The following is a 14,728-nucleotide window of genomic DNA, read 5'->3' as shown; positions in this document are numbered from 1 at the left end:
TTTAGTGAGTGTTTTATTTTTTCTTTATTTTGTTTTGATCATGTTCATATGCTACTCAATGATATAAACTAATTTATGGGAGTGGTTGAGATGGTTCATGATCATTTCTATCTTTTTTTTCCATTTGATAGTTTGGGACACGAAAGGATGCCTTGGGGTGGATAAGGTCATTCTATGTTTGCATTTTTTTTTTACACAAAAGGCTTGCATTTTTACTCTTTCTCTCTATCCTATGATGCACTACATTCCATTTTCCATATTAAAAAAAAAGCTCCCGTGACATGTAGTGTACCTTATGAAAGAAAAACCTTCATCATTTACTAACTCTTCTTAGTCGCATTTTATCTTTCCACTAATGTTTCTTTCATCAATCTTTATCCTCATCATCTTTTCTTTTTGAAAAATTGTATTCGAGTCGATTTATTGCCTAATTTTTTGAGGGGGCACCCTACCTCCTTTTAATTTCACTAGGGAATTGATCTTTTTTCTTTTTCTTTGACACAATGTTCATTATCACATTGTATCAAAGAGGGACAAAATGTAGATGCTCAAAAATGGTTTGCACCTACTATTTCATCACTTTTACATCCTAACTTGTATCATTTTCTCCTTTCACTAACTTTGATGTTTTGGCCAAATTGGTCATCATTCAAACTTGTTTCACAATATTCTCTAAATATCTTTTGATATATTCTTCATCATTTATAGCCCTTTTAATCAGATGCAGATCATCTCAAAATTAATTCAAAATCATTCAATGAAACCATCTTGTCATCATCAATCCTTTTTGACATTGGTACATCCTTTAGTGCCTTACCAACATTCATCAGTTCATGTCATGTATCCTTGGTATGTCATCATTTCATCATTTGATATTTGGCATTGTCATGTCCGTCAATACATTTTCATCATTTTTCATTAATTTGATTTTTGACATTGTTTAGTCCTTTTATGTCTGATTATGTTCCTAACCAATCATTTTAATCTCATTGACGTAGTATGTTGATGTTATTATGATCAATTGTGTCTATCAATTTTGATCGACCTATGGCATCTGCAAAGTCTATTAAATGTCATATGGCATTAATCCTTGTCATGTGTCCTTGACAAATCAATTTTTTTGTCCTTCATATGGCATCATTTATTTCATCAATTTAATCATTTGGATTTATCTACATTTTTGTCAGAATCCTTTAGAAGGGTTAATTCTTGTATTTATTTCATCATTTTGGTCAATCAATTTGTTAATTTTCCTTATACGTGTGGGTAACCCATAGTCTATTCCTATGTCTTAATCAATTAGTTTCATCCCCCTTTATTAATTATTCCTCTTTACTAACCTTTCTCAATTAATTAATCTTAATTGACTCCATTTTTCATTAATAATGGGAATTGCTTATTTTGTTAAATTCTAATTCTAATTCCTATTTTTCTAAATTCTATTTCCCATTTTCTAGTTTCTATTTTCTTAAATTCATATTCCAAATTCTAATTCTAATTTCCCATTTTCTAACGTCTATTTTCCTAATTTCATATTCCTAATTCATAATTTCTATATTCTGTTTTGGAGGGAGTTATGAGTTTTTTTAAAATTCAAAATTCTAACTCTTAAACATTTCTAATTTCTAGCTTACATCTTTTTATGCATTCTTCTTACACCTTCTATGCATTTTTCTTATGCTTTCTTCTTCCATTTTTATTACACATTTCTATGCACAATTCTTACACATTGTCATAATTTCTCATAACTTTCCATTATGTGCAATAATTTCCCAAGTTTTGCAAATGATTATGACATCTTTCCAATTTGCACATTCATTTCTAATTCTTGCATTTGGCTTCAAAATCCTATAAATTGAGCCATGATGCACTTGTTTTGGCTAATCATGATCCAAGTATTCACGGTCATATCATCTTGCTATCATATCATCATTCTTTTGCTTTCTAATGTAGGTGCATTTTGTCAATTGGAGCTACATCAACATCAGCTGTATGGAGAAGAAAGGAGAACATTGGAGCATCATGTGAAGGGGTTGATTTTCATGTTTTCTTATGCACCTTTATTTCAGTGGCTTCAATGGTAGATCAGATTAGTTTGTGTTTCTTTGAAAGTTTGTGATTCTCTCCTATTATACACTCTTCCCTATTTTCTAGTTCTACAATGGTAAATAAATTTAGATGGTTGTCCATTAGCTTTCTGCGCAACTATTAAGAATATATCTATTGAAAATCATCCACTATTTGTTTGAAAAAGTATTCTTTTGTAGGAAGGTCTATATAGTAGCACTTGGACAATCATACATAGAACATGAGAATTGTTTGAAACAATGACTCAGCCATATTGTTTCTTAAAGTTACCTTGGTAGACTGATTTAATTTTTTTTATCACTTTATTCAAATATCTAACGATCTCATTTGTTTCTTTAAAGTAGCTACTAATAACATTGGTTATTTAAATGTAGGAAGTGATCAGACCTAATCCTTACGTCTGTCAGATGCAAGGGATAGTTTAATAACATTTTAGCATCAATCCAGCTAAACAACAAAAATAAATGCACTCTATGACAAACCTAGAACGAGTATAAAAAAACTTCAATTGAAAGTATTGATTATTTCAACAAACAACTCTACTCTAATATGTTTTTTTTCAATTTTTTTCTTCAAATTAGAATATAATGAAGTCTGTACTGCTTTAATATTACAACAATTATGTTGCAATATTTTGAACGAATTCCATAGAACAATATTATTTGGCATTATCATAAAGACCACTTTATGCTCTGTTATATCTTAAATTCCATAGACTGCCTGGTCGCTTGATTATTATAGTTATAAAATTTTGTTCTTGAATCCCATTGACTGTCAGATGTCTAAACATTATTCAATTGTTTATTTTTCATTTCCAAGTCTTCCATAGAGCAATATCATAAGCTCTTTCTTTCCCACACGCAGTAATGGTGGCCTGCAGCAACTATTTCAAACAGCTGAGGAGAAGGAGCCAAACCTCCAATGTCAAACCTCGCTCCAATCTTCACTATAACTTTCTCATCCACGGAAGCCATGTACAAATCTCCATCTGCCGCAATGATGTTGCACACACTGTTGGCTCTAATATCATTCCTCTTACGTATTTCCACCAAACCCATTATCTCTTTCCTCAGGCCCCAGTCGAAAAAGTGATCATAAAACTGCCACAACAGATGAAAAGCAGAGTCAGTCGAGTTTAGTGAAAGCAAATGGAGAAAAGAAAGAGTGACTTACAATGCATGGGGTTCCGCAATGAGTGAGAATGTAGACATATCCGAGTAGAACTGATTCTGGAGGAAAGGGCCAATGATTTTGAGTGGAGCCTGTGTCATGGTTGTCCACAAAAGTGACAGCTTTTTCACCCCAAAACCCAATCATACCTGAGGGTCGATTGTTCGAGTCCCGGAGGCGCCAAAGCTCATGAGCATTGGGTTTTAGGGCCTCTTGAAGAATTCCCTTAGTGGTGAAGTCAAAAGCCAGGGCAGAGTCCCCTGTGCCATGGACCCATTCCACCAGCTGTTGGCGGTGGGCGTCTTGATTGTAAACAGGACGTCCATCAGGGCCGTAGGCGAGGCTGTTCCAGACTTCGCCTACTGCCACTTGGGGCTCCGTCTTTGAGATGTAGAGCTCCACATAGCAGGGGGCATAGCCCTTGGCGAAGTCGAAGCGCCACCCGTCAAAACCCACATGGATCATTAGCCAACGTAGCCACTCGATCAGATCATACTGCACGCGCAGATTGGTGTGATCAATGTCGGGGGCGGCGCCAAAGTCTTCGCCGGTGTCGGGGTTGCCGGTGGCGTCGGAGTAGTGGACATCATCCTTCGCCACCGCCCATGGCCCCCAATCGAGTCGTTCATCTGGTGTGCCGCCCTCGAAGACACACCAGACACCACGCTCATCCTTGAAGTCGGCGCACCGGTGGTTTATGACCACGTCCGCGATGCACCGTATGCCTTGCTCATGGCAGGTGTGGATTAGCTCCCTCAACTTCTCCTCGGTCCCGTATTTTGAGGCATCCAAGTCGTATAGCCTACCTGGCATGTACCCTGTGCCCCAACTTAAATATCAGTGACATTTGCATGTCAAAAGTTCCTGAGTGCATAGACTGAAATAAAAGTATGCTTTTAATACTTTTTAGCCCCCAAAAGGAAGTGTATAGCTTCAGGAATTTGGGAGGAAAAGAGAATATTATATGAAGCATTTCAATTATTTATATGATAATGCAAGGGAAAATTCTATACGAACATAAATTAAATGAAAAGCAAAAATTCCAATGATTCAGTTATAGACTAGTTCGCATCAGTTTAAATGTGAACAGAAAGGTCGGCAATATCTAAAGAAGAGTGGACAGATGAACAAATAGAACATTTTTTTTTTTTTTAAAACTATGATAGTGGCGGGGATGGAATAAAGACACTACATCATGGAGTGGCCGATTTACATTGAGATTTTGAATATGAGTTTGTTAAATAACCAATCTGAAAAGAAAAATGATAACATATTTCTACACAAGAAGATTTAAGATTCGAAAGAAAAGGAAGGTTGAGGATCTCTGCATAGACGGCCTGCTTGTTTGAACTCTTCCATTTCATATTGGATCCAAGGTCCAGAAGAAAAGGGAGACTAAGGACCACTGCATAAATAACCCATCTTTTGAACTTTTGGGCTTCACTTGATTATTGGATGATCATCTCACAAGCTAACCCATAAACTATTGAACTTATGATTTTTATCAAAACATTCATTCATTCATAATAATTAAACCCACAAGAGTATAACTTTACCTTGTGGAGCCACGGAATGAGATGGAGGTGGAAGCCATATATCTGTAACGCCAGCCTCTGCCAAATCTTCCACTTTGCTTTTAAGCTCATCATACCAGCACGGGCTCTTCCATGACTCCCAATTAAATCCCTGCAACAACACCAAAACAATAAAAACTATATATCACTTTACATTAACAAGAAGCAGCAAATATTAGACAGTGGGTGGGCATATAAATTGCCTGAAACATGATGAGGCGCAGTGGATCTGCTTTCAAATTACCACCTCTGCAAGAGAGGCCATGAAAAACCTCCTGTTTTGAGGATTGAACATCTTCAGCGGTAATGGATTCTCTCGCCGTGCAGTTCACCTTGGCCCTAGCATAATATCGCCTTCTCCTCCTCCAGCTGGAAGGCGGTTTTGCCCACAAAACTGAGGATGGCAGTCTGGATACCACTTCCATGAATGAATTTGGCCAAGTGAAAATCACCTCCCCACCATCAATGGCTTTATTTAACATCATCCGTGATTTTATCCTCATGATGCCACAGAATTATCATGTCTCATCACGAGAGAGAGGTGAATAATTTCATACGTGGCCATCGCCAGTGGATTCTGCACGAGTTGCTCATATGATGTATGTTGCTCCCACCTCTTAACTTTTCATTCAACTCTCATACTATATTTCATCCTATCCTTAGACATCACACACTAAACACTTCTTATCAAGGAATTAGCTTTTAGTGTGATGTTTACAATTCGATTGTATTTCTTCGTGAAATTATACACACTCTGATTTATTACTTAAGAGCTATTGATCTTTTCCCATCATCAAAACATCCATCAATGAGCTAGGAGCAAACTCTCATTTACATGGAGGATTTATAGATAATTATAGGAGTTATAAAGCATTGTTGTTTTTGAGTTAAAGGAAGTTTTATTGAGTTGGAGACTTTTATTTCATGTATTGTCATAAATGGTTATTTTTCAATAGCTTTTGATATATGATATGCCAGAGAGTGAAAAATATTATAATTTAATAAATGATGTTAAAAGTTTAAATGGTCAATGTATTTTCACAAGATAATTATTGGTAGATAAATTTAGAGTGCAAACCTATCTTTCTTTATTCCTCTATAGTTAACAATGTCCATAAACACATAAAACATATAATGAATATAAAAGATGTACCAATCATACATAAGCAAGTAGAAGCAACAATATTTGTATAGATTTGAGTTCCATTTTTATCACAAATATTCTAAGAGACAAACATAACATAAATACACCTCAAAACATAGGAAAAAAATAGTAAATAGTTTAGTACAACACATAAACAAACCAATGAACATTCCAAACTCATCCAAATTTGTGTAAAACTAAAATAATGTACATTTGTAAATTAAGAGAATGTGATTGTAATACAATACTCAAGTGAAATTAAAACTCTCTTATTTTTTGAAAAGGGTAAATTGTAAGCAAGGTAATAATATCTAGTGAAGAGGCCAAAAGATCATAGATATAGACTCTTTACTTAAATAATGCACTTTAGGAAAGTGATAAAATATTAAGATATTTCAATCCTTTGGTTTTTATAGAAGAGTTTGTTGGAACTATAGTTGGAACAATTGTTATGTTGTCATTAATGTCTAACCTTATTGGTAAAACATTTTCTAACAGTCGAGAGTGTCATATTATTTGATTGATGGACATGATTTGAAAAGAAAGATGACCAAAAGGACTATTGACGTGGTCGAGTAAAGGGAAGTAAGTATGATGGAACTACAAAGGGCACTTTATCATTTAGTATTTGACAAGATAATGTTATGTTTGATCAATGTATGAAGTGAAGAAGAATGATGAGTTGAAGTAAGGAAGAGACAATTGATAGAAGTCAAGTAAAACATGAGTTTGACCAAGAAATAGGTTACTAGGTCAATGAAGAAGTTAAGAATTACCGAGCAAAAAATTAAGGAACTTAAGTATTAGCTAAGTGATGGTAATGGTCCAGTAAAATGAAGGGAAATTGAAGTAACGACCAAGCAAAATATTGGTCGAGTGAGAAAGTGTAAGCTAAGCAAGATAGACCTGTAGTGACCGAGCTACCTAGTGATGACCAAGATAAAGTACATCATGATAACCAAGTGTCATCAAATTAACAGTTTGTGAAATAATTAAGATTTGAGGTCAACGTAGTTGAATTTATGGATCAGTCAAAGTGTGTTGAAGGATTGATGAGCTAGCATATTCAATGCATGAATTGACTTTGTTAAGCGATCTCAATAGAAGATTCAATGAGAATTTTCTAGAAGTTTCAAGGAAAGGGGAAGAAGGACAAAACAATGAATAGATTCAATCAATCTGAACAAACCCTAAGATCTATGATTATGTTTAAGTAGAAAAAAATTAAACCTATCTATTTAAGGAAGCATATGAGATATTTTTCATGTTAGTTGGACATGAAAATTTGTGGAAAACAAGTGCGAGAATAAAGTTGTAGAGGAAAAGTGAGAAGTTGTTGAAAGAGAGATTGCTTGAAGTGTTGTCAAGTAGATTAGAGATGGAGAATGCGATGAAGACCGATCAATGAACTAAGAATGAGTTGAATAGAAATCTAAACATGCAAAGTGATTTGTATTTTATCAAATCAACCTAGCTATTACTTTCTAACTATTGTGATAGAAAAATTCTTTAATCAAGGTTGACCTAATAGTCATATTTTAAATCCTTTAATCAAGGTGGCATTCTAATGGGGTGTTTTGAAGACCTCTAACAAGGCCACTCTAAATAGGGTGATTAAACCTTTTAATAGAGTCACACCTAATAGTGTGTTTCGTAACCTTTAACAGGGTTGGCTCTTAACTGAGCTCACTTCAAAAGAGTGAAAAACTAGTAGCATGTTACTTGATTTTATTTTTTCAAATTGTGTTTCCATGTTAAATCCTAGTGTCATACTTGTGTGAATGTTTTTTTTCATGTTTCGTACTATTTACTATTATATGTTTATGCAATTAAGCTAACACTTTAAAATAGAGAGCTAGGTGTTGATATGAATAAGTTGAATTGCTAATGATTTTCTATATTGGTCGAGTGGATTTATGAGTACGATTAAGTTGTTTGAAGTAGTTAAAAGTTGAATTTGTACATGTGAACTCAAGGATAATTGATTCTCCTTCCTCTCCACCCCCCTCTCATTTATTCTAATCATTCTAAGAGAGTCATAAAATAAATAGCTTAAGGTAAACTAAAGAATTCATAGCTCAATAACATAAAAATCAAAACTGCATCATTTAACCAAAATTTCTATCTCTATTACAAATAATTATTAAATATTAAAGGAGTCTAACACTAACTATTCAAGTCATACTTTTATAAATGAAAATCTCCTAATAAAATTTTGATTCCACTTCATTGACATTCTTCAAAATGATAAGTGTGAGATCACAAGGAACCAAAAAGTGGCAATCTCAACAAACACACTTTTTAACTTTTCCAAGCATGCCAAAATTCACTTAGACTATTATGTTCATAGGTAGAAAACATCAGAAATTTTTGTTTGTAAATACTAAACTCGAATGAGTATATATGTTAGTAAAAAATATTGTAGACCCATTAACTATTTTATAGATTGCCTCAAATAGATGTCATCTCATGAAATGGAAAATTTGTACAATTATCAGAAAGTATTATGCATGCACATAAAAATTGCTTGAGTTGGAATTGTTCATATTACAACTTGCATACAAGCCTGAACAAATTTTAAAATTGGATTTCCACATCCTAACAAAAATAGTGATGCTAAATGGGGAATGAAAGAAGTTGAGAAGGCCCATAGATAGGAGTTTCATTGCTAGCCCCACATCAACCACCTCGGTACAATCAATGCTTTGAGTGTGTTGGTTAAGTCCAAATGTTAGTAGTTGATATTAACTCGACTAATTGTCCTCTTTTGTTAGCAAAATATTTTGATCACTTTGACGAGTACAGTCTACTTGCTCATGAATAATTGAGTGCAAGAGAAATATGCTTAGTCAAAATGCAAAGTTCTACTACCCTCAAATCTTATGAAGTTTAGTCAAAACATGTTTCCTCTGCAATAACAAGATTGGTATGACTTATTGGAATATGGAGAGGAGAGGGAGAGATAAATAGAGGTGTGGAGATGAAGATTGCTAAGAAGAGGGATATGGAGAGGAGAGGGAGAGATGGGTAGAGTAGTAGGATAGAGAGTGAGAGAGAGAGAGAGAGAGGGGGGGGGGGGGGTGCGGCAAAGAGATAGGGAGAGATAAGGATAAAAAGAGGGTGGGGGCATAGAGGGAAGAGTAAAGAGATAGGAAAGGTATGAAGATGGAGATTGAGAAGAAGAGAGATATGGAGCGGGGAGAGGAAGATAGAAATAGAGATGAAGAGAAAGTGATGTGACAAGAGGAAAAAAGATAGAGAAATAGAGATAGATCAATAGACAGATGAAATATATAAAGGATGAGAGGGAGAGACACATCAAGGGGCAAAAACTTAGTTAACATTCCATATCTCTATGACATACACATTGCACACTAAGGTTCAATTCTAGTATATTACAATTATACAAAATTCAAAGCCAACTAATTCAGATTGTTACTAAGCCTTGCACACTTTATTGACTTCTATAAAATGTCCAATATTTAGAAAATATCTAGATATGGAAAAAATCAATAGATGAATGGGAAATGCTTGATGCATTAATAATCATTTGTAAAAATCTGATTTGACCCTATTGAATTGAGCTAGCATATAAACAACAACATAGAATCAAAATTTAGATAATTATTAAAGCAATTTAGAGTATATCTATAGTGCACAATTACTCTGACCTAAAAATCCATGTATCAAGAAAATTTAACTTTATTCACATCTAGGCTAATCTAATGTGTCAAGATTGTTGCATCAACAATGGGTGATGCAAGATTAAAGATCTCCAAAAAAGGTTGGATGGTATGGATAACAGAGTGATCAATATGGAGAAGGCAGTTAAAAAACTTGTTGACTAGAATTGTTCTATTATGGAAACTATGGTGGACAACGTTAATACTCTGATGAACAAATTTGAACAAGGAAAAGGTCAAGGCTCCAAGGACATGAAAGATGACCATGGACCCAACAAGCATACTAGGGCTAACTCAAAAAAAATTGAGGTCGTGGAAGCCAAAGAAATGGAAGATTCAAATGCCTCTGTGGATAATATGAACATCCTTGTAGACTAGGCAGCTGATTTATTGAAGACCCTGTAGCTATCTTTGTGCTATCTTTTTGCTTTCTTTTTGTTGTCTTTTCCTATTGGTTGTTTTAAGGCTTCTTGTCTTAGATAGTTCTATTCTTGGGTGCTGATGCATAGTTTTTCTAAGCTTCTCTACCCTTGTTGTTATGTTCCTATGTAAAAGGATTCAAGTCCTTTAAAATATGTTTTTACTTAATCAAAACAATGAGTGGGACTTAAAATTCAAGCCATATGGAGCACTTACACTAAGCCATATCACGAGCTTGCCTATATTAGAATAGAATAACTTACAAAATTAATCTAAACAAAGAAGCCCATACCCAAAACAATAATTTACAAAATTGCATAGAATTAGCAGTTATAGGGATTATTTCAAACATGAAAAGCTTAAACGTTACAAATGCAAAATCCTCAATTATCACTAAACTGATCTTTGGTCCAAGAAAATAGTGAACGTGAAAGCTGTGGACAATAGTTGGAGCACTAAAACAATCTCATATCCTTGTAAACTATATCATATTTTCGTTTGTTTCTTAAAAAACTGATGCATGTCCAATTCCGCATTTGTGCAGATGTATGTCCTTATTCTGTTGCAATCTCAGCAGATATTTTATATTATCACCATAAATGGGTGCAACAAAATTTGAGCAGTCAAGCAGATATATCATTTTACAATGGATAAAACTCTTATCTTGAATGTTGTACCGGTCAATATAGCCCGCAGAAACTGAAAATGCAGGTTTAGCTGAAACCTCATTATAACTAAAATAATGGGGTTAAGGATAAATGAATAGGCTCTCTGTTAATCTGACATATCTATTTCCTTCAGACTCTTTAGCGATAGTAATCATTGTAATAGTAATGCAGAGAATGTAAAGAGCCAGCCTTCCATGGAAAAGGTCTACAGATACAATCCTCTTTGGTTGAAAGCTTGATATTATTTGTCCACTTCTGACCTCTAAATATCACGAGAACTCCATTGCCTTGAGCAAACTAAAATTTTAATTAACAAAGACATGCATTTCTTTCAATAACAATCGGGCCTAGATCTTAGAACCCTTGAATCTCAGTTTGCACTGATTAAATTTGTCCTGCTTATTTCATAATTCCGTTAATCATGTCATGTACATTATTGTATTCCTTTTAAATTCCCTTCTCACTTCAAGTATAGGATTGATTGATCTCATGACTGACCGTTCATAGATTGTTTGTAAAATCTAGTTAAATTCAAAATTACTATCTCATTATCTCATTATCTAACAGTCTAATAAGATTTATTCTTAGACTAAAAGTATTAAATAGTTTATGTTAACTTCTTTTTTACAAATTTAAATTTTTCCTTACTGTGTAATACTTAGGAGTGACTAGCTATTACATATTATTTTGTTGATCACATGATATCTAGATTCTTATAAAATGTAGACGAAAAAAAATAGGGAGCAAAAGAAGAAGAGAATAATATTTATCTAGATAAATAAGGAGTGAAAGAGGGAGAGGCAAAAATAGAGATAAAGAGGAAGGTAAAGGTGTGCACAAAGATGAAAAGAGATTTTAGATATGAACTTTTATAAATTTTATATGAATCTCAATCAAATTTATCATATGTATCTTATTACTATTACATATGTTAATTAATAAGAAATATTCTAGATATATAATGAAATAAAATCACCTTCTTCATGGTTTCTTTTATAAAATCTATTTGTTGTTAATTCATTTCAATAGTTAATCATGATAGTAGTTCCTTCTCATAATTATTATCAATTTATAAAAACAATGGTTTGAGATTTATTTCAAACATAAACAACTTCATAACTCTTGGGACCTCCTGTTATGGCTTGTGGGGCCCATGTGAACCCTAGGATTTGTAGGGGCTTGGATGTTGATGGTTTAGTCTTTAGGGGAAATGTGGTCCATGTCCTTGGTGCTAGTTGTATTGAGGATGGTGTTTTCCCTAGGGGGGTTTTCATTTTCAAGGGTTTTACTGTTGATAGCTCCCCTTGGTGAGGCATTTTTGTTCATCATTTGGGGATTCTCTTGCCCTTTGGTGTTTGTTGCTTTGGGAATTCTTTTGGATTCTCATGATCTAAGGTGAATGCTTCCTCTATTTGGGACTCGAATCTAGTTAAGGAAGTCATTTTAGAGCCTTGGATGCATGTGTGGTGGAGGTTTCCTCTGTCCTATTTTTTCACTTTCCTGCTTCCAATTGAGGTGGACGACCCTATTGAGGTGGGGGAAAAGCTTATGGAGGTAGCTGATTGCTAGAGAAAATTGATTATGAATGTGTTCAGCAGGTACTCTCCCATTGTTTGTGAGTATCTCTTTCTTATTGTAAGATATTTGGTTGGTGAGAGCATGTATGGATAATGTACTTCAAGTGGTAAAGAAAGGATGACTCCATAGCTAAACACTTTGGTGTGGAGATGTGTGTTATGTCCTACGGAGATGGCATGTGTCTTACTCTTAGCTTCTAAGTTCACTGCTCCTATGGAGGTGGAGCAATCTCTTATTGTTGTGGAGATCATATCTGAGTGTTGGGAAGAAGAGGAGACTCCTATTGAGTTACTAAATTCTTCTGCTACTTTTAGTAGTTTTGTTAGTAGAGGAAGGTGTAGTTATTCTTACCTTTGGGGCTTGGTCTTCCTCCTCTCTGCTCCTCTCAGTATGGTTTTTTGGGAGCTTGTGGGGGTCTAGAAGACTTTTGACTATGTTTGCCAAAGTTGGAGCTTTGCTTGGACCTATGGTTGGATGATATGCATTGTGTTTGCCAAGGCTAGATGTATAGTCTTGTTTGGTCCTATTTCTTTTCTTATTGTTTTGATAGGCGTAGATGGCCTGAGTTTGTTCACTTGTTTATTATGGTGATTTCTTGTCTTCGTTTTTCTTTTCCTTGTAATCAAGTGATTTTTGTTAGTTTTAAAGGGAATGCTCTACTCCTTTGTTGTTAATTTTGGTTTAAGTCTATAGATATTATGGGGGCTTGTCTCAAGTCTTTCATTGTCAACATTGACCATGGTTTGTAGGTCATTTGCTTGTGGGCCTTTGTCTTTGATAGAGGGAGATTTGGCTTGTCTAGGTTTTTCTTTACTAGGCACTTGTATTGTTCTGCTCTTGGTGTCTAGTACTCTATTTGTACTTTGGGTCAGCACTCGTTAATTATTGCTTTTCTTAATCAAAAACATTTATTGATACAAATAAAATAGAAATATATTTTATGGTTTTAGATTGAAGGATGGTTGAATGCCAAAAACACATTCACCCTCATGCATATACAAAATTAATTCGAAAAACATTGTAATTATTTTCTTCAATTGTATCTTCTTTCATAATCTGTTTAGACCACACTATACATTAAAAAAAAATTCCTCAACTTTAGCTACACTATGATAAAAGTAAAAACTTTGACGCTTGATTCGCTTATAATCATTTGATATGTGTCCGACTATGAACAACACCATGCCTCTTGAAATACTAAAATTACACTAGATAGCAAAATTAAAGTTCTTAGCTCAAATCCTTTAAGAGTCTACAATATTTATACCTTACACTTATTCTTGTGTTGGTAGTACCTTTAAGTTAAATATTGAGAAAAAAATGCATAAAAAAAATGATATATTTAAAGAGGATCTTCTCAAATTATTTAAGAAAACTTAAGTTATATATCAAAAATAAGCCAATAAAAAATAATAATAATAAATATCCAAAAGTTTTGATTAAGTAAAGTGAGAAGGGCCCGAACCCATTTACAACAAAAGTAACATCAAGTCCAAAGACAATAGAAAAAAGGTCATGTGAGAAGTGACACCTACCAGGAAAAACCCAAATCAAAACTAAAGAGCAAAAAATAAGCTAAAAGTTAAAGTTAAAACTACTAACCAGGCTAGGACCAAAAGAAAAAACTAGCCACCACCAAAAAAGCCCCAACCAACAGACCAAGTTGCTACCATCAAAAAATCAAAAAATAGAAAACAACATCCACTTGTTGCACTGAACCAAGCAACTAAAATCACCACACCGAACTGAACCAAAACCATAACTATCCAAAAGTTAATTATCATTTTATAAGCTCTATAAAATGTGTTTCTACTTATCTATATTCACATTCTTATTTGAAACTAATATAGTTGTCACATGAATTTCTTACCTAATTTTGTCATTGTTTATATTTAAAGAACACTATTTAACATTAAGGATTTTCTTTCTTTCATTTTTTCTACTTATTTATGTAGTGTATATATAATATCAAGTATGTACAAGACAACAATAAAGAGAGGGTCTATAGAAAAGAATTTCAGAAATAAACATGTGTACTAAAATGACATGATTTTCATTAAGTACTTATGTGATTTCTATCCTCTTATTTATCCATAGTTAAAACCTAAATCATTAACTTTTAATATCTTTGTGGTTATAAGAGAATGTTCAAAAATCTTCATTGTGCAAATAATTAAAAATTTATAAAAGACAACATGGGCTACTAAAAAAGAGTAGTAAAAATAGTCAAATAACCAATCTTACTATAATACTCATATTCCTTTTTACTAACATGTATGTCAATCTAGGTCACACTGTAGAGATGGGTGTGAGGCCTCTCTTTTTCTTTTCAAGGTTTATGATTGTTATGTCTTTATATGCTAGGATATCTTAGAGAAACATTTCAAATTGTTTCACTACAAA

The 14,728-nt window shown here is 33.8% G+C and overlaps 1 protein-coding gene across 2 annotated transcripts; it reads right to left on the bottom strand.

Annotated features, from left to right (window-relative positions):
- Positions 1-2,783: 2,783 nt before the first annotated feature.
- Positions 2,784-5,321, bottom strand: LOC149567328 (alpha-amylase type B isozyme-like). Of its 2 annotated transcripts, none has more exons than XM_089820504.1 (4): positions 5,080-5,321; positions 4,815-4,944; positions 3,262-4,076; positions 2,784-3,188 (listed from the first exon to the last, which is right to left on the bottom strand). In XM_089820504.1, exons 1-4 carry the CDS (start codon positions 5,125-5,127, stop codon positions 2,925-2,927), a joined length of 1,257 nt encoding a protein of 418 aa, XP_089676630.1. In that variant the 5' UTR covers positions 5,128-5,321; the 3' UTR covers positions 2,784-2,924. The 2 variants fall into 2 exon arrangements, with proteins under 2 accessions (XP_089676630.1, XP_089676629.1); XM_089820503.1 differs by having other exon boundaries at positions 5,036-5,307.
- Positions 5,322-14,728: the final 9,407 nt, after the last annotated feature.

This window comes from Cupressus sempervirens, chromosome 3 (assembly GCF_028749045.1).
Source record: "Cupressus sempervirens isolate cs-2001-9-10 chromosome 3, ASM2874904v1, whole genome shotgun sequence".
Lineage (NCBI taxonomy): Eukaryota > Viridiplantae > Streptophyta > Pinopsida > Cupressales > Cupressaceae > Cupressus > Cupressus sempervirens.
The sequence above is the reverse complement of the archived record's forward strand: the minus strand, read 5'-3'. Positions and strand labels throughout refer to the sequence as shown.